The sequence below is a fragment of the Palaemon carinicauda genome, chromosome 28, assembly GCF_036898095.1.
Source record: "Palaemon carinicauda isolate YSFRI2023 chromosome 28, ASM3689809v2, whole genome shotgun sequence".
Lineage (NCBI taxonomy): Eukaryota > Metazoa > Arthropoda > Malacostraca > Decapoda > Palaemonidae > Palaemon > Palaemon carinicauda.
In genome coordinates, this window is record NC_090752.1 from 34350304 (window position 1) to 34375158 (window position 24855).

General features: G+C 44.2%; 1 protein-coding gene across 1 annotated transcript in view; it reads left to right on the forward strand.

Moving 5' to 3' along the window:
* The window catches only part of Rtel1 (Regulator of telomere elongation helicase 1), a 265901-nt gene that overhangs the window by 23107 nt on the left and 217939 nt on the right, over nt 1-24855 (forward strand). The window contains exons 3-5 of the mRNA XM_068351830.1: nt 19442-19646; nt 20350-20441; nt 22540-22668. Coding sequence (XP_068207931.1) covers nt 19442-19646; nt 20350-20441; nt 22540-22668 — 426 coding nt within the window. The remainder of the gene's footprint in view (nt 1-19441; nt 19647-20349; nt 20442-22539; nt 22669-24855) is intronic.

Below are 24855 nucleotides of genomic sequence, written 5' to 3' on the forward strand. Positions count from 1 at the left end.
GCCATTCAGCATACTGCTTTATCGTTACCTCTCGCTTCTCAACACTCAGGTGATGAGGTTTCTGAGGATGAAGCGGCTCACCTGGATAATCCTTCATCTGATGTGGAGGAACCCAAGTCATTGCCACCCTCCATTGACTTTCGCAAGGTCCTTACTCTTTTCAGAGAGTTATACCCTGAACACTTTGTTTCTGCTACCCCTCGTTCTCCTCCATCCGAGTTCTCTCTAGGCATGCAACCTGTTAAGTCTGCCTACACTAAGCTTGTCTTCGCCAGATCGTCAAAGAGAGCTTTGAGAATGTTAGGGGATTGGTTGCAGTCCAAGCAGCAACTGGGAAAGACGTCTTTTATGTTTCCGCCTCCTAAGCTGGCTTCTAAGGCGGGCGTCTGGTATGCCACGGGAGAGGAACCAGGCTTGGGGGTCCCTGCCTCTGCCCAGGCTGACTTCTCAAGTTTGGTTGACTCTCCACGAAGGTCGGCTATGAGACGCTCTAAGGTCTGCTGGACCTTTTCTGACCTGGACCACTTCTTAAAGGGAGTCTTTCGCGCCTTTGAAATTTTTAATTTCCTCGATTGGTGCCTGGGGGCCTTGAGCAAGAAGACTGCCCCTTCTGACAAAGACTCGGCCATGCTGATTATGTCCTGTATGGACAAAGCAATTCGCGATGGTTCCGGCGAACTTGCCTCTATGTTTGTATCGGGAGTCCTCAAGAAAAGGGAACAACTTTGCTCCTTCCTTTCCACTGGTATCACCTCTTGCCAAAGGTCACAGTTACTTTTTGCTCCTCTTTCTAAGTTCCTGTTTCCTGAGGATCTTATCAAGGAAATGTCTGCGGCTCTTATACAGAAGGATACGCATGACCTCGTGGCCTCTTCAGCACGGAAGGCTAAGGTTGCACCTTCAGTACCAAGAACTTACCGCACCCCAGTGGCTGATACTCCTGCTACCAGATTTATTCCGCCTTTCGTGGCAGAGCCCCCAGCCGAGGAAGTACCCGCCCAGACGGTCACAGGGGCAGGTCCAAGAAAGGTACCAAGTCTTCGAAAAGCAAACATTGACTCTCCTCCTCTCCAGACAGCCGTAGGAGCCAGACTCAAGACCTTCTGGCAAGCTTGGGAAAGAAGAGGTGCAGACGCCCAGTCTGTCAAGTGGCTAAGGGAGGGTTACAGGATCCCATTCTGCCGCAATCCCCCTCTGACCACTTCTCCCATCAACCTCTCTCCCAACTACAAGGAAAAGGACAAGAGGCTAGCGTTACATCAAGAGGTGTCGCTCCTGTTACAGAAGGAGGCAGTGGTGATAGTCCGGGATCATCAATCCCCGGGCTTTTACAACCGTCTCTTCCTGGTGGCCAAGAAGACAGGAGGTTGGAGACCGGTGCTGGACGTCAGTGCGCTCAATGCTTATGTCACCAAGCAGACGTTCACTATGGAGACGACGAAGTCGGTCCTAGCAGCGGTCAGGCAGGAGGACTGGATGGTCTCGTTGGATCTGAAAGACGCCTACTTTCACGTCCCCATTCATCCAGACTCCCAACCTTTTCTGAGATTCGTTTTTGGAAAGGTTGTGTACCAATTCCAAGCCCTGTGTTTTGGCCTAAGCACGGCACCTATGGTGTTTACGCGACTGATGAGGAATATTGCCAAATTCCTCCACTTGGCGGACATCAGAGCCTCCCTTTATTTAGACGACTGGCTTTTAAGAGCCCCCACAAGTCGTCGCTGTCTGGAGAGTCTCAGATGGACTTTGGACTTGACCAAGGAACTGGGTCTTTTGGTCAACTTAGAGAAGTCCCAGCTTATTCCTTCCCAAACCATCGTTTACCTGGGAATGGAGATTCGGAGTCAAGCTTTTCGGGCTTTTCCGTCGGCCCCAAGAATCAACCAAGCCCTAGAGTGCATCCTGAGCATGCTGAAGAGGAACAGATGCTCGGTGAGACAGTGGATGAGTCTAACAGGGACCCTGTCATCGTTAGCCCTGTTCACCGAGTTAGGGAGACTCCACCTCCGCCCCCTTCAATACCATCTAGCAGCTCACTGGGACAAGAATATGACGCTCGAAGCGGTCTCTATTCCTGTTACCAAAGAGATGAAGACCACTCTCATGTGGTGGAAGAGCAACATCCTTCTCAAGGAGGGTCTCTCGTTAGCTGTTCAGACCCCCAATCTTCATCTCTATTCGGACGCATCAGACTCGGGCTGGGGCGCGACCTTGGACGGACAGGAATGCTCGGGAACATGGAACAAGGAACAGGAAACGCTTCACATCAATTGCAAGGAGTTGTTGGCAGTACATCTGGCCTTAATGAACTTCAAGTCCCTCCTGCTAAGCAAGGTGGTGGAGGTGAACTCCGACAACACCACAGCCTTGGCGTACATCTCCAAGCAGGGAGGGACTCATTCGAGGAAGCTGTACGAGATAGCAAGGGACCTCCTCATTTGGTCAAGAAGTCGAAACCTCACGCTGGTAACGAGATTCATTCAAGGCAATATGAATGTCTCGGCAGATCGCCTCAGCAGGAAGGGTCAAGTCATCCCCACAGAATGGACCCTTCACAAGAACGTGTGCAACAGGCTTTGGGCCTTGTGGGGTCAGCCAACGATAGATCTGTTCGCTACCTCGATGACCAAGAGGCTCCCATTGTACTGTTTCCCAGACCCGGCAGCAGTTCACGTGGATGCTTTTCTGCTGGATTGGTCCCACCTCGATCTATATGCATTCCCGCCGTTCAAGATCATCAACAGAGTTATTCAGAAGTTCGTCTCTCACGAAGGGACACGGCTGACGTTGGTTGCTCCCCTTTGGCCTGCAAGAGAATGGTTCACAGAGGTACTGCAATGGCTGGTCGACGTTCCCAGGACTCTCCCTCTAAGAGTGGACCTTCTACGTCAACCTCACGCAAAGAAGGTACACCCAAGCCTCCACGCTCTTCGTCTGACTGCCTTCAGACTATCGAAAGACTCTCTAGAGCTAGAGGCTTTTCGAAGGAGGCAGCCAGAGCGATTGCCAGAGCAAGGAGGATATCCACTCGCAGAGTCTATCAATCCAAGTGGGAAGTCTTCCGAAGCTGGTGCAGAGCCAATGCAGTTTCCTCTACCAGTACCTCTGTAACCCAAGTTGCTGACTTCCTGTTGCATCTTAGGAATGTTAGATCTCTTTCGGCTCCTACGATAAAAGGGTACAGAAGTATGTTGGCAACAGTTTTCCGCCACAGAGGCTTGGATCTTTCCTCCAACAAAGATCTACAGGACATCCTTAAGTCTTTCGAGACCTCTAAAGAACGTCGCTTGTCCACTCCAGGCTGGAATCTAGACTTAGTCTTAAGGTTCCTTATGTCTCCTAGATTTGAACCTCTCCAGTCAGCCTCTTTCAAAGACCTTACTCTCAAAACTCTTTTCCTCGTCTGCCTTGCTACAGCCAAAAGAGTTAGTGAGGTTCACGCCTTCAGCAGGAACATAGGATTCACATCCGAAACAGCTACATGTTCCTTACAGCTCGGGTTTTTGGCAAAAAATGAACTTCCTTCACGTCCTTGGCCTAGGTCGTTCGAAATTCCTAGCCTTTCCAACATGGTGGGTAACGAGCTAGAGAGAGTTCTTTGCCCTGTCAGAGCTCTAAAGTACTATCTTAAAAGGTCAAAACCTATACGAGGACAATCAGAGGCCTTATGGTGTGCCATTAAGAAACCTTCGATGCCTATGTCCAAGAACGCAGTTTCGTATTACATAAGGCTTCTGATTAGAGAAGCTCATTCTCACATGAAGGATGAAGACCTTGCTTTGCTGAAGGTAAGGACACACGAAGTGAGAGCTGTGGCTACTTCGTTGGCCTTCAAACAGAACCGTTCTCTGCAGAGTATTATGGATGCAACCTATTGGAGGAGCAAGTCAGTGTTTGCATCATTCTATCTCAAAGATGTCCAGTCTCTTTACGAGAACTGCTACACCCTGGGACCATTCGTAGCAGCGAGTGCAGTAGTAGGTGAGGGCTCAGCCACTACATTCCCTTAATCCCATAACCTTTTTTAACCTTTCTCTTGAATGCTTTTATTGTTGTTTTTGGGTTGTTACGGTAGGCTAAGAAGCCTTCCGCATCCTAGTTGATTTGGCGGGTGGTCAATTCTTTCTTGAGAAGCGCCTAGGTTAGAGGTTGTGTAGAGGTCCTTTAGTATGGGTTGCAACCCTTTATACTTCAGCACCTTAGAGTTGTTCAGCCTCCTAAGAGGAACGCTGCGCTCAGTAAGGAAGACGAACTTATTAAAGGCAGAGTAATGGTTCAAGTCGACTTCCTTACCAGGTACTTATAATTTCATTGTTATTTTAAATAACTGATAATATGAAATACGGGATACTTAGCTTCTTGATTAACATGTACACTGGTTTTCACCCACCTCCCTGGGTGTGAATCAGCTACATGATTATCGGGTAAGATTAATATTGAAAAATGTTATTTTCATTAGTAAAATAAATTTTTGAATATACTTACCCGATAATCATGATTTAATTGACCCACCCTTCCTCCCCATAGAGAACCAGTGGACCGAGGAAAAAATTGAGGTGGTGTTGTCAAGAAGTACTGGAGTACCTGACCACAGATGGCGCTGGTGAGTACACCCCCCTCTTGTATAGCGATCGCTGGCGTATCCCGTCCGTAGAATTCTGTCGGGCAACGGAGTTGACAGCTACATGATTATCGGGTAAGTATATTCAAAAATTTATTTTACTAATGAAAATAACATTTTTCCTAACTATACAAACCTTAGCTATTTAACTAAACTTGCCCGCCAGCCCTATCCCCCTTGAAGTCCTACCTACAAGCAAAGTGAGCTCAAGCACAGGTGTGTGAGAGGGGTGTGGGTTAGCAAGCTACCCTCCCCTACCCCCGCTAACTAGCGATTGGGGTAGTAAACCCTCGTTAAAAATTAATGGCTCGTCATTTCAGCTACGCCAAAAGTAATACCCGTAATAAATAGCTAAGGTTTGTATAGTTAGGAAAAATACAAATTATCTACGAATTTGTCATGTTTGGTGTTTATTGTTAGGATTTCTTATTTGCCAAAATTTTTATAAAAACAAAATGTAATTATATATATTTGGGAGTTTGAACTTGGTGGTATGGTATTCTTAATGTAGTTTGTGAATCCTGATACTTTACCTTATTTCATGGATTTAAGGAATACTCATATGCAGTATACCCCTCATCTCAGGTGCACAGTATAATATTTTTTCTGTTTAAATCTTCAATATGATGATACCCTTTTGCCTTTTACTCATATCTGCTCATCTTTTCCAAAACACAGTTTATGGTTTTACTTCAAATTTGAAAGTTATAGATAATTCAATTTTATTCAAGTAAGATGCGCAATTTAACTGTATGCTAGTAAAATGTGTAATTTAATCGTATTCTTGTAAAATGTGCAATTTAATTGTATCCAAGTAAAATGTGCAGTTGTTCCATAACTGGAATACAGACCTATGCCATTTATTAGGGGTATTATTTTGGGCGAAGCTGAAAGGATGAGCTTTTAAAATTAGCGAGAGTTAACTACCCATCCTGCCAGTTAGCGGGGGTTAGGGGCGGGTAGCTTGCTACCCCTCTCACTCTCACACCTGTGATTGAGCTCACTTTGCTTTTGGCATGGATGGTGAAAGGTCGTTGCCGCTCTTAATCCTCACCAAATTTTTGGACTGCCATTAATGCTTTTTGTGCTCTTTCTTTTTATTAGTATGCCTTAACTAATGCCGACCAAGCATACTTGCCCTGGACGTGAGGGCCGCCCCTGTGGCACTTTCATGTCTGCTGAGGACACCGATCATCTCAGCCTTTGCCCTTTCTGCAGAGGTAAATAGTGTGATAGTGATAATAAGTGTATTGAGTGTCGGGAGTGGTCTGCCTCCCAGTAGGAAAAGTTTGGGCGACGGCAGAAGTCTAAACGTGCTTCTTCTTCCTTTTCCTGACTTTCCTCCGAAGCTCCTGCTCGTTTGGTCTCTTCCAAGCGACCAATGAGTAGTAGCGCAGGCCCTTTAACAAATGGTCAACCTCGGTCCTCGAGAGACCGTGTCGCTTTCCATAGTGAAGCGGCCCTACCTCTACCCCTTAGGGAATCCATGACTCTTTCTCCCTTCTTACAGGTGTGGTCATCCTTGGGGTTACCGGGTCCGCCCTCTAAGAATAACCAGCTGCAGCTCCTTTGCCATGGTGCTAGTGTGCAGCCCTCGTCGACATCAGAGGTGGATCTTCTTGCTTGTGTCGACGTCATTGTGTCAAAGGCATCGTCCGCTACCCATCCTGCCGACGCCTCTGCCCCTTCGAATTCTTCCGCCGTTACTTAAGAGTGCCCCCCCCCCCCCCACCCCCCCCCCGCGAGTGTTTCTCCCCCTCAGGGGAGTTCACACATAGAAACTCCTCTTCGGAGGACTGCTGCTGCTGAAGGTCAGCTTGCTGACCCACCTACTCCCAGAGGGCGTCATCGTGGACGTCTTTCTCGTCGTGCTCGCCCTCCTCTTTGCCTTAGACGTGCACCTTCACCAAGAAACACCTCTTTGGCTCTTCAGCTTCGTCAACGTTGTGAAGCCTCCTCATCAGTCGTCTTTTGGCCCTCGAACTTCACCTGCACCTGGACCTTCTTCCCACGACGCTGTCGCTAGTCTTGCTCGATCCCCTTTGGTGGATGCCCGTCCTTCCAAAGGACATCCCTTCTCGCCGATCTTCTGTGACTTGCCGTCCTCCTGACTTGCGGTCTCCATTCCTGTCTCCTCCAGTAATACATCAGCCTGCTCGCCATGTAACCATGCGTCATTCACCTGGGCGTCAGCCTACTACACTTCATCCTCATACGCGATTGTCACCAATGCTTTGTCAACAACCAACGCGTCGTTCGCCAGCCACCCAGGTCCCTGCGCAACACTCTCCTGTCCGTCAGCGCATGTACGTGCCAACGAATCGTGCTCCAGCTGCGCACCAGCGATCGCCTACATGCCAGCGCTCATTAGCACGTCAGCGCGCCAACGCTCTACAGTGCGTCAGCGCTCTCCTGTGCACCAGCATTCTCAGGCACGCCAGCGCTCCCCAGCTCATCAACGCTCTTCAAAGTATCAGCATTTTCCAGCTTTCCAGGAGGCCGGCGCTTACCAACGCTCTGCCCTAGATTATGTCTTTGGCACTCAGAAGCCCTCAAAGGCCAGTGCAGTTTAGCCCTGGTCCCAGGGGCTGAAGAGTGCTCGGGCTGAGATCTCCCAACAGCTCTCTGACTTCTCCTCCTCCTCATCGTTTGGGCTCTTCTACCAAGCTCTTCCCACCTCCTCGCGTCCAGCAGAGGAGATACTTTGAGGTCTTGGACAAGCTTTGACCAGTTTTTTCACTCCACCACTCTCTGGAAGGGCTAACCAAGGGGGTTTCTATAGAGAAACTCCAACCATCAGGCCGCTTTCTCGGCAGTAGAGATCTTCAATCAGGAGAAGGTTAGAAGTATGCCATGCGGGCTTCTTCGTGGCTTGAGCTTTGGTTGGGGGCCCAGGAAATCCTAGTATGGACAGAGGATTTTTCCAAAGAAAGTACACTACTAGGAAGGCTATGGAAACCTTCCTCCTCTTAGGTTCTCGCACCATGGAGTTTCTTGCCCACCAAGTCTTGAACTTTTGGGCAAATAACCATCCTGAAACGTTGAAATGCAGTGTCTGAGAGGTTCCATCAGCAGGTCCCTAATGCCGAGATCACTAGGCTCAGGAACTCCTCTCTAAAGGGATCCTCCTTATTTGAGCCGAAGAGCGTGGAACAGGCTGCAGAGAGATGGAGGAAGTATCACCTGGACCTCTGCCTCCATAGGACCTTAACATCCAGGCACTACAAATCTCCAGCTCCTCAGCAGTCTCATCCAGCCAAGACGTCAACGAGCCAGACGACAGAGAAGCATAATATGTCTAAGAAGCCCTTTCTGACCAAGGACAAGAAAGGCACAAAGTCCTCAGGGGAGGAAAATATCTTAGGAACGGATGCAGCCGCAAATGCTTGGATAGGTATTCCCCCTCTTGTCCGCCAATGGGGGCATGCCTGTAAAGTTGCTGGGACAGTTGGAAGGAACTTGGGCCGATCCCTGGACAGTCTCTGTAATTCTTTCAGGATATCGCGTCCCGTTCACGTCATCTTTCCCTCCCCTGATCAGGAATCCGGGTGTCGGTAGACTCCTTTGCAATGTGATCAGAAAAAGGGATAGCCCTCCGAGCAGAAGTGCAGACCATGTTGAAGAAGGGCACTCTCTAGGAGGTCCTCGACGAGTCCCCAGGCTTCTTCTGTTGACTTTCTTGTAAAGAAGGCATCTGGAGACCTGGAGACCAGTCATCGACCTCTCATCTCTGAACGAGTTTGTCAAACAAATTCCGTTCAGCATGGAGATGGCGGACACGGTCAGACTAGCAGTAAGACTACAAGACTTCTTGTGCACACTTGACCTAAAGGACGCGTACAGTGAACCCTCGTTTATCGCGGTAGATAGGTTCCAGACCCGGCCGCGATAGGTGAAAATCCGCGAAGTAGTGACACCATATTTACCTATTTATTTAACATGTATATTCAGACTTTTAAAACCTTCCCTTGTACGTAGTACTGTTAACAAACTACCCTTTAATGTACAGAACACTGAATGCATGTACTACAGTACCCTAAACTAAAACAGGCACAAATATTAAAGGCGATTTTATATCATGCGTTTCCTAAACGCCAAAAAGCCCGATAAAAAATGGCAACCCATGTTTTGTTTACGTTTATCTCTGATCATAATGAAGAAACAAACGCATTTACACATCTGTGTATAGGTTAGTTTTTGCATCGATTACATTGATTATTCAGTACAGTATGTTGATTTTGTTATTACCAATGTTTTACTTAATTTTTCTTAGGATTTCCAAATGAAATGTTTTTCATTATGACGCCGCCTGAAACGACGGCGTAATAAAGTACGCTCAGTAAAACAAATGAAGGCATTTAACGCCCATGATGAAAGTGATAAATAATGATATTACAGTAAAAGCTTTTAGAAAATATGATATTACAAATATTATTTACCGTATCTATATAAAATCATACATACGTAGCAAAGCAGGAAAACAATTTACGAGAGAGAGAGAGAGAGAGAGAGAGAGAGAGAGAGAGAGAGAGAGAGAGAGAGAGAGAGTTGTTTTACGTACGTAAATGTAAATTTTAAACCAAAAAATAGCCCCATTTCATATGAAATAGGTTATTACAAATATTTTACTTTATCATATTACAGTAGTCTGTATAATACTGTAAAGTTCAGTACAGTATGTTGTTGTTATAGTCGTGGCGATGAAATTCTCACGAAACAAAAACACGGCATTCAATTACAACAGCTCTCTCTCTCTCTCTCTCTCTCTCTCTCTCTCTCTCTTCGTGTTATACAATACTTACATATAGATGAAGAAACTAAGATTAGTTTTCTTAGTGTCAATTAAATACGAAATGAAAAAAATTATGCCGAGTTTACATCCATTTCAATCGTTGCTAAAAATACGGCATCCGATTTCATCAGCAAACCACTATTTTTAAATATTTAACTTAGCCGGTGAATATATAGCTGCAACTCTGTTGCTCGACAGACAAAAAACTGTACAAAAAAACTCGCCAGCGATCGCTATACAGGTTGCGGGTGTGCCCATCAGCGCCAACTGTCGGCCAGATACCAAACTCCATGTAAACAAAGACTCAATTTTCTCTCTGTCGACGGTGTCCGACAAGACGTACTTTACTCACTGTTGAAACCTGGAGTTTTTCCCATCATCTTTGGTGAAGTACTATATTCTGGTTTGAGCTTTCGCAGTGCAGGTGTTTTATCTTCATCTTAAATCTTGAACTCGTTTTGGATAGATTTAATTTTGGTGACAAAGAGAGTATGGACTTTCTTTGACTTTTAAATGGCCTTAGACGGAAGTGTGTTTAGGCTTTTAGTAATTATCTTATCACGTTATAAATTAATTATAGATTTTCCTCTTCGATTAACTTTCCATTTATAATAAACATAAAAAATAAATTTTAATGTTTTGTTTATATGCGACCTTTCCTGAGAGTAGGCGGTCCTAACTTGGAAACCGAAGTTAATCAACGTTGAGCCCTTTAAATCGTAAATAGCTTTTAAAGGGCTAAGGATTTAAAACTTTTTAAATGAATATTTTTAATAGATATTTTATGAAAGATTTTCTTTGAATAGTCTTCGTACTGTTTTCAAAGATGAACTAACGTTTAGTTTATTTATGCTACGCAGTTTGCGCTCTATCGTTACGATAGAGAGAGAGTGTATCACGGTTTCACTTTGCAGAAAGAGTAAATCGATTCTGACGTTTTGTTCATTCTTCTTTCAAAGCTTAAATGTTTTAAATTCTATTTTAAAGGAACTTTTTAATTGAAAAACCTTTCAGTTTTTTCCTTTGGTCAAATAACATGTTTTTTTGACGAAACGTAATTGGGCTCTTCTCTTAGGTGCGAAATCAAGAGAGGAAGAGATAGAGACGGAGGGAGAGAGAGGAGAGAAAACGTTCCGTTCAAGCGGGTAACGTTGTTCTCGAGTTACTCTCGTCCCTAGTCTCTGTACGGGGAGAAAGGATAAAACGTTTTTAGTTTTATTCTCGTCCCCAGGCAATGTACGGTGAGAGATTGAAAACGTAGTTTTGAATGAACTAGTGTTTATTCTCTTCCCCAACCACTGAATTTTTTTTTTTATCTTAAAAGATGTTTTCTGTTTTTTTGCTGGTATTAATGTGCTTGCATTATACGCCTGATTTCGCATTTTACTACCTTTTGATGAGGGTAGAATTGCGTGCTTCAGGTAGAAATCAGTAAAAGTTTTGATTTCAGTGAAATAAGTGCAAAACAGAAAATCGTAGTGATAAAGTGATATTACGCAAAGTGTTACAGTGTTGCGTCCGAGGGTTCGTCTGTTCGTGCCTATCGTTCACCTAGTCCGGGACCTCTTGCAAGCTCCCAAGCCCAGGGGAGAAGTAATGTCGTACGACTTATGGGTTCGAGAGGCCTTGATCAGCGAACAGACGTTTCCCTCTATGGTATCGGGTGTATCTTACCAAGATCTCCCCTACCATAAGGCGAGAGAGACGTTTTTCTCCTCGTCATCCGAAGGCTTCTCGCATAAGAAACCTGTAACAAGGTTTCGAGACCCTTAAGCGAAAGTCAGTCCTTTCAGGACAGGTCCAGCATCCTGGTTGCAGCCATTAGGACAGCTCTGACCCTATGCAGTCATCGGAAAACTGCTCGCCGCCTAACAAAAGCGTAACACAGACTCCGAGAGTCTTTTTTGTTGGCAAAGTGTTGCAGTCACAGACGTTACCCTCGTCTCTTACCGCAACCATTTCCGTTGATCCTTAATGGATTTTCAGCCACATTTGGACGTTAGGCCACTTGCTGATGCTCCTGTTGACGTTCAGGACGTTCGCTAACAATTGGAGTTGACTTGTTTTGACGCTGTGCGTCAACCTCCTCATTCTAGAGTTGTTTTGACTGCTCAGTCTAGGCAGTCAAAGCAGTCTCGAGTAGACGCTGTGCGTCCTCACGCACCTGTTGTTGTTGACAGTTCAATTGTTGACAGTTCACAGACTGTCAAGCAGTTACATGACGTTGCGTCCTGGTCCGCTGCTAATGCACCAGTGTGTGTGGACTCTGCTTGTAAAGCATTGCCACCACGGTAGGTCTCTCCCTTGCTTGAGACTCAGCTTTTATCGGACAAGGTTCCTTTAGATGAGGAAGTTGCTGTTCCCCCTCCTACTGATATTCCCTTGAGGACTCTGTCAGACGGAGAGGAGCCTAAAGCTGCTTAGCCCTCTATGGACTTTAATTAGATCATGCTGATTTTTAAGGATCTTTGTCCGGATCTTTTTGTAACTGCTGCTCCTCGTTCGCCTAAACGTCAGAGCTTACACTAGGCCTAGCTACTTCGAAGCCGTTGTTTAATAGCTAGTGCTCTCTCGCTCTCCTAGAGAGCTTTACGTCTGCTAGGCGACTGGTTTATCACCAGGAGGAGTTTGGGGGATACAGCCTTTGCTTTCCCTTCTTTTAAACTGGCTTATAGAGCGAGAGTCTGATATGACACGAGAGAAGTTCTCGGCTTGGGAGTTCCTGCCTCTGCCCAGATAGACTTCTCAAATCTCGTAGACTCTCCCTGGCGCCTGGCCAGGAGACGCTCCAAGTTTTTTACAGGTCAACTTCACAGCTGTTTTCGAGCCTTTGAAGTTTTGCTGTACAATTATGTCATGCATAAACAAGGCTTTCAGGGATGGAAAGCGGGTACCGCCTCAGTCGCTAACCCCGTCTGTTGCCGCACCTGCTCCCGTAGACCCTAAATGGGCTTTGCTGCAAGACATGCAGTCCAAGCTTGCGTCCTTGATAGAGGACTTTAATGCGGAGAAGGTTGCTGCCGAACCTTCTGGCCAACAACCTTCCAACCGGTCGGTTGTGCGTCCTGTTGACGCTGAGGTAACCTTCTCGCGTCTACCAGTTGAGGTGGTTCCTCCACCGATGCGACCCAGTGTGGGTTGCCAGCCGCACGTTGACGTTAAGCGATGCTCGGAGGTGGTTGTTGACGTTCAGGACGTTCAACAACCATCAGAGGTGACTTGTTTTGACGCGGTGCGTCAACCTCAGCAACCCGGTATGGTGTTGACTGCACAACCCAGACGGTCTAGACAGTCTCGGGTGGACGCTGTGCTTCCTCGCGCACCCATGGTTGTTGACAGTTCACCGACTGTGCAGCGATTCCATGACGTTGCGTTCGGCTCCGTCACGCTTGCACCAGTGCGACCGGACTCAGCGAGCCAGACGTTGCCCACTCCGTTGCCGTTTCCTCATCAGTTTTCGGATGAGGAACTATCTGATGAGGACGTTGCTGAACAACAAGACGATCAGCCCCCAGAATAGATCAAGCCCTGCTATCCATCCAGAAGATGCTGAAGAAGGAACGCTGCTCAGTCAGGCTGTGGATGAGTCTGGTGGGGACGCTGTCATCCCTGGAACAGTTTGTATCACTAGGAAGACTACACCTCCGTCCTCTTCAATACCATCTGGCTTTTCACTGGAAAAAGGACAAGACGCTAGAAGCGGTCTCGATCCCGATTTCCGGAAAGATAAAGTCTTGTCTGACTTGGTGGAAGGACAATATCAACCTAAGAGAGGGTCTTCCCCTGGCTGTTCAGACTCCCCACCACGTTCTCTTCTCGGACGCATCGGACTTGGGCTGGGGCGCGACACTGGACGGTCGGGAATGCTCAGGTCTGTGGAACTCGAGTCAGAGGAGCATGCATATCAACTGCAAGGAGCTGTTGGCAGTTCATCTGGCCTTGAAAAGCTTCGAGTATCTCCTTCGAGGCAAAGTGGTGGAAGTAAACTCGGACAACACCACGGCCTTGGCGTACATCTTCAAACAAGGAGGTACCCACTCACTGACGTTGTACGAGATCGCAAGGGACCTGCTCATCTGGTCAAAAGGTCAAGACATCTCCCTAGTAACGAGGTTCATCCAAGGCGACTTGAACGTCATAGCAGATTGTCTCAGTCGGAAAGGGCAAGTAATTCCAACCGAATGGACCCTCCACAAGGATGTGTGCAAGAGACTTTGGGCCACTTGGGGTAAACCATCCATAGATCTCTTTGCAACCTCGCTGACCAAGAGGCTTCCAATCTATTGCTCTCCAGTCCCGGACCCAGCAGCAATACATATAGATGCTTTCCTCCTAGATTGGTCACATCTGGATCTCTACGCATTCCCACCGTTCAAGATTGTCAACAAGGTACTGCAGAAGTTCGCCTCTCACGAAGGGACAAGGTTGACGTTAGTTGCTCACCTCTGGCCCGCGAGAGAATGGTTCACCGAGATACTTCGATGGTTAGTAGACGTTCCCAGAAGTCTTCCTCTAAGGGTAGACCTTCTACGTCAGCCACACGTAAAGAAGGTACTCCAAAGCCTCCACGCTCTTCGTCTGACTGCCTTCAGACTTATCGAAAGACTCTCGAGAGCTAGAGGCTTTTCGAAGGAGGCAGCCAGTGCGATTGCTAGAGCAAGGAGAGCGTCTTCCATTAGAGTCTACCAATCGAAGTGGGAAGTCTTCCGAGACTGGTGCAAGTCAGTTTCTGTATCCTCGACCAGTACCTCTGTAGCTCAAATAGCTGATTTTCTCTTATACCTGAGAAAAGGACGATCCCTTTCAGCTCCCACTATCAAGGGCTACAGAAGCATGTTGGCATCGGTCTTCCGGCATAGAGGCTTAGATCTTTCCAACATAAAGATCTGCAAGACCTCCTTAAGTCTTTTGAGACCACCAAGGAGCGTCGTTTGGCTACCCCTGGATGGAATTTAGACGTGGTACTAAGATTCCTCATGTCAGACAGGTTGGAGCCGTTACAATCAGCCTCCCTGAAAGATCTCACTCTTAAGACACTTTTCCTGGTATGCTTAGCCTCGGCTAAAAGAGTCAGTGAAATTCATGCCTTCAGCAAGAACATCGGATTTTCGTCGGAAAAAGCCACTTGTTCGCTGCAACTTGGTTTTCTAGCCAAAAATGAGCTGCCTTCTCGGCCTTGGCCTAAATCTTTCGATATTCCCAGCTTATCGTAGATCGTAGGCAATGAACTAGAAAGAGTCTTATGCCCTGTTAGAGCTCTTAAGTTCTATTTAAAGCGTACTAAACCTTTACGAGGCCAATCTGAAGCTTTATGGTTTTCAGTTAAGAAACCATCCTTGCCTATGTCAAAGAATGCTTGGTCAGACTTTATCAGATTGTTAATACGAGAAGCTCATTCACATCTGAGTGAGGAAGACCGAACTTTGCTTAAGGTGAAGACGCACGAAGTTAGAGCTGTAACAACTTCCGTGGCCTTTAAGCAAAATATATCTCTGCAAAGTATAATGGACGCAACCTGTTGGAGAAGCAAGTCAGTGTTCGCGTCATTTTACTTGAAAGATGTCCAGTCTCTTTACGAGAACTGCTACACACTGGGACCATTCGTAGCAGCGAGTGCAGTAGTGGGTGAGGGCTCAACCACTACAATTCCCTAATTCCATATCCTTTTAATTTGTCTCTTGAAATGTTGTTTTTTATGGGTTGTCCGGAAGGCTAAGAAGCCTTTCGCATCCTGGTTGATTTGGCGGGTGGTCAAAGTCATTTCTTGAGAGCGCCCAGATTAGGTGTTTGATGAGGTCCTGTTGTATGGGTTGCAGCCCTTGATACTTCAGCTCCTAGGGGTCTGTCAGCATCCTAAGAGGATCGCGAGGCTCCGTAAGGAAGACGTATTTATAAGGCAGAGTAATCGTCTAAGTCGACTTCCTTACCAGGTACCTATTTATTTTGTTTTAGTTATTTTGATAACTTCTAAAATGAAATAAAAACTCTTAGCTCATAAGATGTAAACATATTTAACTGGTCTCTACCCACCACCCTGGGTGTGAATCAGCTATATATTCACCGGCTAAGTTAAATATTTAAAAATGATATTTTAATTATAAAATAAATTTTTGAATATACTTACCCGGTGAATATAAATTAAACGACCCTCCCTTCCTCCCCAATAGAGACGCAGTGGGATGAGGAGAAAATTGAGTCTTTGTTTACATGGAGTTTGGTATCTGGCCGACAGTTGGCGCTGATGGGCACACCCGCAACCTGTATAGCGATCGCTGGCGAGTTTTTTTGTACAGTTTTTTGTCTGTCGAGCAACAGAGTTGCAGCTATATATTCACTGGGTAAGTATATTCAAAAATTTATTTTATAATTAAAATATCATTTTTTGGGAAACATCATTTTATTCTAGAAAATTGCTACTCTTTAAATAGTTAATTGCACATTAAGAAAGCATGTACTTTTGTTTTTAAATTTGGGGTGTGTTTTAAAAATCAAGTATTGTTGACTTCTTTTTGTTTTACTTTTGGCTGTGATTAGATCAGCTAACGTCTAGCTGCCGCTCATTTCTTAACTTATTCAAACCGTCTACAGTGTACAGTTCATATTACATAAGCACCAATGTGTTATAACCTATAAAAAAATTTTATTTTTATTACATTTAAAACAACACACATCTCTCTCTCTCTCTCTCTCTCTTCTCTCTCTCTCTCTCTCTCTCTCTCTCTCTCTCTCTCTCTCTCTCTCTCTCTCTCAGGCCTTGGGGATCGTGGGAAACCTTGAGAAGTCTTACCTCCTTCCCACGGAAAGACTGGTATACCTAGGCATGATTATAGAGACCAATCTCCACAAAGCCTTCCCATCAGAGGACAGGATAGCAAGGCTGAGAAAGGTCAAAGACCTTTTCTCAGACGAGAAGAACTTCCAGCCCAGAAATGGCTATGTGTCCTCGGGCACCTATCAACCTTGGCACAACCATCACCCAATGGCCACCTCAGGATTCGATCCCTCCAGGGCTGGCTCAAGTCCAGGTGGAATTGAGCTTTCGACTCCCCAGACACCCTAGTCCCCATGGGACCAGCTGAACAGACGGACCTCGAATGGTGGGTGACAGATGAGAATCTGCTGAAGGGCGTAGATCTTCTCATCCTCCCCCCAGACATGATGCTGTTCTCAGACGCTTCAAACAAAAAAAAAGAAAGGGGGGGAGGGGGTCTCACGTGCTGCGCCACATATCCTCAAGGCCTCTGGTCAGAGTCAGAAAAATACCTTCATATAAATCTATTAGAGATGAAGACCTGCTTTCTGGCCCTTCACTTGTTTCATCAGTTCCTGGCAGTCCACTCAGTGGTGGTGATTAGCGACAACACCATGGTAGTGGCTTACACCAACAAGCAGAGGTACTTTTTCGCAGCCCCTATCCCATCTAGCAGTAGAGATGCTGAGATTCACTCGATACCACTATCGGCACGCTTCATTCCAGGCGAGAGGAAAGTGCTCACTGACAACCTGAGCAGTACCGAGTGGTCTTTGGATCATCTAGTAGCCAACAAAGTCCTAATTGTGTGGAGTTCTCCGACAGTGGATCTCTTCGCAATGGCCCTGAACTTCAGGCTCCTGTTGTATTACTCCCCAGTCCCAGACCCCCTAGGCTCTCTGGCTAGATGCATTCCAACAATGTTGAGACAACATCGATGTCTACGCCTTTTCCCCATTCTGTCTAATGAGGAGGGTACTCAACAAGGCCAGATCATCGGTCAACCTCTCAATGACCCTCATAGCTATGCTATGGGTTCATTTGGAATGGTTTGCGGATATTCTTCAACTCCTGATGGAGTCTCCAAAAGAACTCCCTCCACGACACGATCTACTCGGACAAACCCATGCCAACATCTTCCCCAAAGCCGTAGTTTCGCTCCAACTTCACGCCTGGAGACTATCCAGCATCTCCTCACTCAGAAAGGATTTTTCCAACAAGTTGCGAACAGGATTTCTGGATACCTGCGGAGGTCATCAACAGACCAGGCAAAGTGGAAGGCCTTCTGTGCTTGGTGTCGTGGAAGGGGTATCTCTCTTCTCGTTGCCACTATTCCAGCAATAGTGGAGTTCTTTGTGTATTTGTGTTCAGTCTCGGCGGTAAAAGGCTATCGCTCAGCCATAAGCCTCGCCCTTAGATTGAATGGAATGGACATTTCCTCATTGCTAGAACTTTCCTTACTCATATGTAGTTACGAACTTACCTGTCCTCAGCTGGAAGTGAGACCTCCCCCATGAAACATGGTTCAGAGTTCTCTGGTCCCTACGAACCATTACGTCAGGCAACAGATCGCCACCTGACCTTGAAGACGTTCCTGCTTGCTTTGGCTTTGGCCAAACGAACCGGCAAACTTCGTGGTCTCTCGTACGACATCGCCCATTCAAGGGGAGGGGGAGAGGTAACATTCAGCTCCGCCCTGAGTTTTTTGCTAAGACTCAGAATAGGGGCGTGTAGATCCCAGATTCGACTTCCCCCAGATTTCTAGTTTCCATCCACTCTATAACAAACGACCCTGATCATCTCTTACTCTGTCGAGTAAGGATTTTGAGGCTTTACCTCAAAAGAACAGCAGCAGCCCATCCCCATGTGCCTTCACTTTTCGTCAGCACAGGGAGGAACAACAGGAGGATCGCCAAGAATACCATCTCTGCTTGGATTTGCAATGTCATAGACCATGTCCTGAATCCAGATCCTTCTTCACGTTGCCCCAGAGCCTCCTCCTTCATTTTGCCCAAAGTCCATGATGTTAGGGGCGTAGCTACGTCCCTCGCCTTCAAAAGAAACTTTTCAATGATGCAGGTTCTACAGGGTGGGGTGTGGAAATGTCAAACTATGTTCATAGCCCACTACCTGCAAGACATGACCCACAGGAGGCTTGATACCTCAAGCTCTTTATTGGACAAGTAGGAAAAGGTTGAGGGCACTGTTACCCTTTTTAGCCTGCATGAATGAAAAGGTATGACTGGCTCTTATTCTTTTCTTTATCCTCCCCTCTCTTGGGGGGAAAGCAGCAGCCTGGGTTCTCTGCACAAGCTGACCTCAAACCACTGCAGGTAAACCATGCTTCCTTGTGTACTTAGTATTGTTTCAATACTCTTACGTCCCCTTCCCCTGGCGAGTTGGTATTGGGAAGTCTTGGTTACAACAGTTTTTCCTACTAAGACTTGGAATAACTTTACCTTGACAGTCACACTGCTTATCTCGACACACAGCTTGCGTAGGCCGCGGACCTTGCATAGCAAGGTTTAGCGAGGTGTAGAGACTCCTTGTTTTTGGTACATATCTATTCAAAGTAAGGAGCCCCCGGGTAGCCAAAAAGCCAGTTTGGCAGGGACGTCCACCCTCCTAATGGGTGAGTCACCAATAGTAAATTGAGTAGTTTGTATTCCATTCATGGAACAAATGACAAATTTGTGGATAATTTGCATTTTTCTTAACAATACAAACCTTTAGCTATTCTGTATATACAAACTTACCTGCCGACCCCCATCCCCGTTGAAGTCCTACATCCAAGCAAAGTGAGCTTTATCATAGGTGTATAAGTGAAAGGGGTAGTGAACTACCCCTCCCTACCCCCCTGCTAACTAGCAGGATGGGTAGTTAACCCTTGCTAAATTTTAATGGATTGTCCTTTCGGCTTCGCCAAAAGTAATACCCCTAATAAAAAGCTAAAGGTTTGTATCGTTAGGAGAGATACAAATTATATCCAAATTTGTTATTTTAATTGTATTTCTAGTAAAATGTGCAATTTTATTGTATTTTAGTAGAATGTGCAACACCTTTCTGCTTCCTTATTTTTAGTAGTGGCTGGCAGGGGGAGGTCTCTTCAAAGTCTTGCTGTATTGGTATGCACAGGAACAAATTTTTTTTATTAATGTTTTTTTTGGAGGGAAAATCCCAAAATGTTGTCAAACCAGTTAACATGAATATACTTGCAAGGAGGAATACTGTACAATATTGTTTTAACGGCTATTCATACATGCATTGATTTTTTCAGGGAGAAAATGGTATCTTAGAGTCACCTACGGGCACGGGTAAAACCCTGTGTCTGTTATGTTCTACCTTGGGTTGGCTGGAGGTAAAGAAAGCTGAGCACAAAGCCCGTATTCAGAATGTTGTTGGAGAAGACTCCCCTGACTTTTTCAATGCACTTAATTCTCAGTTAATGGCTGGTGCTGGACAAGCATGGGCCAACAAAAGTGGTTAGTTATTTTCTCAATTTGCGTACTTTATGAAATGGTTGCTTTCTGGCACTCCTGAGCCTTCACCCACCTCTTACTTGAATGGCCTATTAAGATTAAAAAAGATTTTATTGATTTTGATTATGAAGACTGTTGGATTTTATGGCACAGCTGCATTCAACCATAATTTGATTGTGTTATGATGGAAAAAAACCTTCTTACTGGCTATTTATTTTTGGGAATAGTTGTGGCTGCTTGATGGAGTTGAAATTCTCTTATAATTCTTATAGCTTCTTGTTCATCAGTAGATGTGTCCTTGTTTAATTATGTATATATGATTTAAATGTGCCATATATATTCATTATTTCCTGTGAAAATATAAAACTTTTCATGAGTACAGTTGAGAATAGAAAATAAAATCCAATTAAAAGTGAACTACAGCAACAGGAAAGTTTCCTGGTGGTCATAGAAATACTGTCTTGAACACTGCTACTGCAGAGATGCCTTTCAATAAGATTTACATTCAAGAAAGTTTAAGAGACTTATTATTTTTTTTTTGGGGGGGGTAGTTTAACTAGGCAGTGAGCATTTTTCAATTTATTTTCTGTACAAGAAATGCATTGATTGAAATCAGGAAAGAATCAATTCTTGAATATGTATATTTTATGCACTTATAGGACTAGTAGAATTGCCATATGTATTTACATAAAATGTTCCTTTACAGCCCCTCCTAAAATCATCTATTCTTCGAGAACACATTCGCAACTCACCCAGGCAGTTAATGAACTTAAACGTACAACCTACAGCTACTTGAAGGTAAAGTGTTTCAATAACAATACTGCACCTCCTCTGTGATGTTGCTCTGCAATTTAGAATCATAAACAGTAGTCTGTTTTCAAGTTTGATAAATTCCTTGTGCGAAAGTAAATTTCATTAATATCATGGAAGGCCCAATTTCAATAGTTGTATTTTCTATGAACATTTAAAAATGGGTGTACTTGTGAATACGTTAAAGAATTTTGAAATGTTTTTGCTTGAAGTGCCTTTCTAATTTATATCTAAATATCTGTCATCCCTTAAGAGCAAAGGTGAAAGGAGAGTTGACCTTCAATAAGGTCAACTGCAAAAATTACTAATTACAATAATATAAATTAAATATACTTTCCACTTAAGTAGATGCTCCTAACATTGGATTTTTTCACTGTACTTCTTCCCACTTATGCAGCCAAACTGTTTAGAGAAGTAGCCTGGAGAATAAACAAGGAATGCTGGACCATATGGTAACAAATTCCCTGTATCCAAATGGGTTATGTGTGAGTGGGCCTTTAGGTAGTAACTGAGAGGCGAGGTGAATACTACTAATATTTATTAAACAGACATCGAGCTTACATACGTCCCAAATATTCAAACAAAATAAAATATGAGCTAGCATGCCTACACAAGTTGGTCTAATATTAGTGCAGGAAGAGCAGGTGATATGACAAAAAAGCAAGACCGTTACAGTGTATGAGTGAGTGAAACGTGCGTTACGGGGCTTCCACCCCTAAAAATGACATGAACGTGAAATAGGGCGCTCTGCTCTTGAGAGGCGTACTGTAGGTGCCTCATGTGGCAGGAGATATGTTGTCTCTTGACCATTTTGTGATACATAGAGTATACTGTAAATATCACCCACGAATGGCATTTAATACTGAATTCTATCTTGGGAATATACTTCCACTTGGAATTCATTTTTATGGTAACAGCTTCTGGCCGGGTGGAGATTCGAACCCCCACCTGTACAGCTGGAAACCATGCCTGCAGGGACACTACCAACTGAGCTATCAATAGCTCAGTCGGTAGTGTCCCTGCAGGCATGGTTTCCAGCCTTACAGGTGGGGGTTCGAATCTCCACCCGGCCAGAAGCTGTTACCATAAAAATGAATTCCAAGTGGAAGTATATTCCCAAAATAGAATTCGGTATTAAATGCCATTCGTGGGTGATATTTGCATTGATTGAAATCATGTGTGCTTGTGATATATATTCATAGAGTATACTGTATATTTTTTATTTTATGCCAAGTACTTACTATTACTAGCACTCTAGTGGGGAAATCCCCTGAACAAGACCAGGTAATCCATCTTTTCAGCAAATCCTACCTGTTATCCAGGATGGCATAGTCCCATTGACATTCCTCCTGCACCCAAAGAGATCTTTCCTACAATGCAATGTGTCGTCTGATCTATAAATGGGATACAGTAATAAAGTAAAACCGATCATATAAGTCTCGCTGTGTGCGAGATTTGTCTTATGTTAGTCTCTGTATAATCTCGTTTCAAAACACACCACACTCAATAATATGAGAAATGTACTGGTTTGTGTAATGAATTTTTTTTATCCTAATGAGGAGAAAAATATAGTTTTATTCATCTTAAAAAAGAGGAATGAATAATTTGTTTATCAAAATGAAGAGAAAAATTTATTTTTTTCCAAATGAGGTGAAAATTTTTTTTTATGAAAATGGAGGGAAAAATATTTAGCAAGCATTAATATATTTGATATTTGTTGCCTATTTTAAAAATGACAAAAACTTGGTATACGAGGTATGACGTGATAGACCAAAATGGGTACACTTTCTGTTTCCTGGTTAATGCCTATAAAAAAAGGTCTTATTGACTTTATAAAATTACTATTTCATATAGAATAATCATAATTTTATGTTGAAATTGAGAGGTATAGTGTATAGACAACTTATATTTTCAATTAGATTAGATATAATAGTTGTAACTATTTTTGCACATTGCCAAAAAAATAGGAAATTTAAGGGGTTAAAGGGTTGAATAAGTAACTTAGATTCTTAAGAATCTCTGTGGTTATTTTCATTTCTGTATTACAAAAAAAAATCATCTTTTAATAGGAATAATTTGCTTGCAGGTGGCAGTGTTGGGATCCCGAGATCAGATGTGCGTCCACCCAGAAGTTTCTAAGGAGACTAACAATAATAACAAAGTTCATATGTGCCAGATAAGAGTCAAAGCCAAAAACTGTTACTACAGTAATCAGGTAACTGAAAATACGCATCTTTTAAATTATGGGTTAAATCTTTCTGAAACTCTTAACATATGTAATAATTAAACCCATTTTAAATTGAGGAAAAGTTTATATTTTACATGAACACAAGTGTAATGTCATATTTTATCTAAACGTCTGAATGTGGTAGGTGTTAAATCATGTTCCATAAGGAATGCCCAAAGTGATTTGATCCAATTCTCAAATTGACCATACAGTATTTTTAGTTGTTCCTACGTGTATACAAACCCTTCGTCCTTTAAGATAGGGAACATGATTTCAGCAGAGTTGGAATAGCTATTGAATTTGTAAAAGAGGTAGTTAATGAAAGGTGATTAGCGCTGGCAAGTAACCCTGGCCACCCACCTGTCGAAAGCTCTTCACTTTTATCTTAGGCTGTAACAAGTATGGACTTACTGTTGGTCCTGTACCCAAATTTTTTTATCTTTCTTTTTCTTGCAGAAAGTGAATACTAACTATTGTGCTTATGAATTATGAATGTGAAACATGACATTCATACTGCTTGGGAAAGGCTAGACCTTGCAACCAGTTTATGGCTAAATAGTCTGTAAATCCTTACACAATCCATGATTCTTGTTGGGTACATGATTGTTTGCAATCGTCCTCATGTGCAGTGTAGGTCATGGTCTTCTGTGCAGTGGTAGAGGTATGCTTTGAAGGGGAGGAAGAGAGCTGAGCCCTCTCCTGGGTCTGTCCTGGTAACTCTCAAGAAGACATTGAAGAAGCCTTTCACCTCTTCCATTCTCTCATTGAGTGGGTCTGCTACCACTGCTTCTGGGAATATGCCCTTAGCTTGGTCCTTGGGCATTATACTTGAGTAAGGAGCCCTTGTATATACGTCGGCGGGCTTTTTAGGTCCTAGTGGCTTGTGGTGTTCCCCAATGAACTCTGCACTTCATCAGAAGTTGGAAGCTCTTCTGTTGCTGTGTAGATCGTCACCGTCGAGTTTGACCTAAGGAAGGCTTGGTGCCAGGTGTTACCACTTCCATGACCCTCTAACTTGGTCACCCCTGTGCATGACATCCCTACCCTTATGCCCATTACACCTTCCTTTTGCTTGTGGTTTCAGATCCTGTAACTCCCGCTCCCTCTGTGCCTGTGTCCATATTGCTGCAAGCCCCTGTAAATGTGCCTACCCCCTTCTTTTTGGCAGTGTTCCCCATTGTTGTGGTTCCTGTTGGAGCCACTCATGTGGTATAGGCCTCCTCCTAGCCATTGAGAGGAATCTTACAGTTGGCCAGGTGTTGAATGCTGGAGTTTGGAAACATTAAACCAACTTCACTGTTTTTTCTCTGCATGAGTATAATATACCCATAAGTCTCTTAATCTCTACACTACATGGTAGCGGATCTGTCCTTAGTAGCTATATACGAGATTTGTCACCATCGGATATACATGCTCACTTGCTCTATAATAACCTACATTTCCATGTTAATTTGTTTTATTGGTGATTACAGATTAAATTTTCAAAAGTTTGCTTTATTTTCTATTATATTTCACTCCAAAAAGTCAAAATAGTTTCCCACTCATTTTAAAGTAATTATAGAATATTTTTTTTAGAAGTTTTGTTTTATATAATTTTCTCTAAATAATGGGTAAGCACTGATTTTGTGTAAAGGAGGGGGAGAAAGCTGGTAAGAAGCATCAACCCCACATAAAAGTGGTAAAAGATGCAGACAAAGAAGAAGAAGACTGATTTTGTATAAAGGAAAAAAATAAGCTACATTGAAGTGATTGTTATTCTCTAGTAATTCCACGATGAATAGCCATCGAAAGATATAAAATTACTCTTCAGTAATAATAGAATTTACGTTAAACAGAAATGTAATGAAAATATCTATTTATTGGTAAAGGTGAAGTAGCAACGTCAGTCATGTTGAATTAACGACAAACACTTCGAGAAACACTGGGCAAAAAAATGTTTAACTTTGTGGGCAAGTCCAAAACAGTAGGAATGACCTGGAGGGTGTTCGTGTGGGTGGCGGTGGCGTGGTGCAAGTGTGGTTTCTGGGGTCTTTGTTACGGCCCTTCCCTTTGATGAAGGAGTTATCTAATTGGAAGACAGCCTGTGAATAGTGGTTTTCACACGCCCCCGATGTAGACACGACACTCACGAGGTGCTCGCTCGAGGGTAGTAACCTCTGCATTCCATGCTTTTAT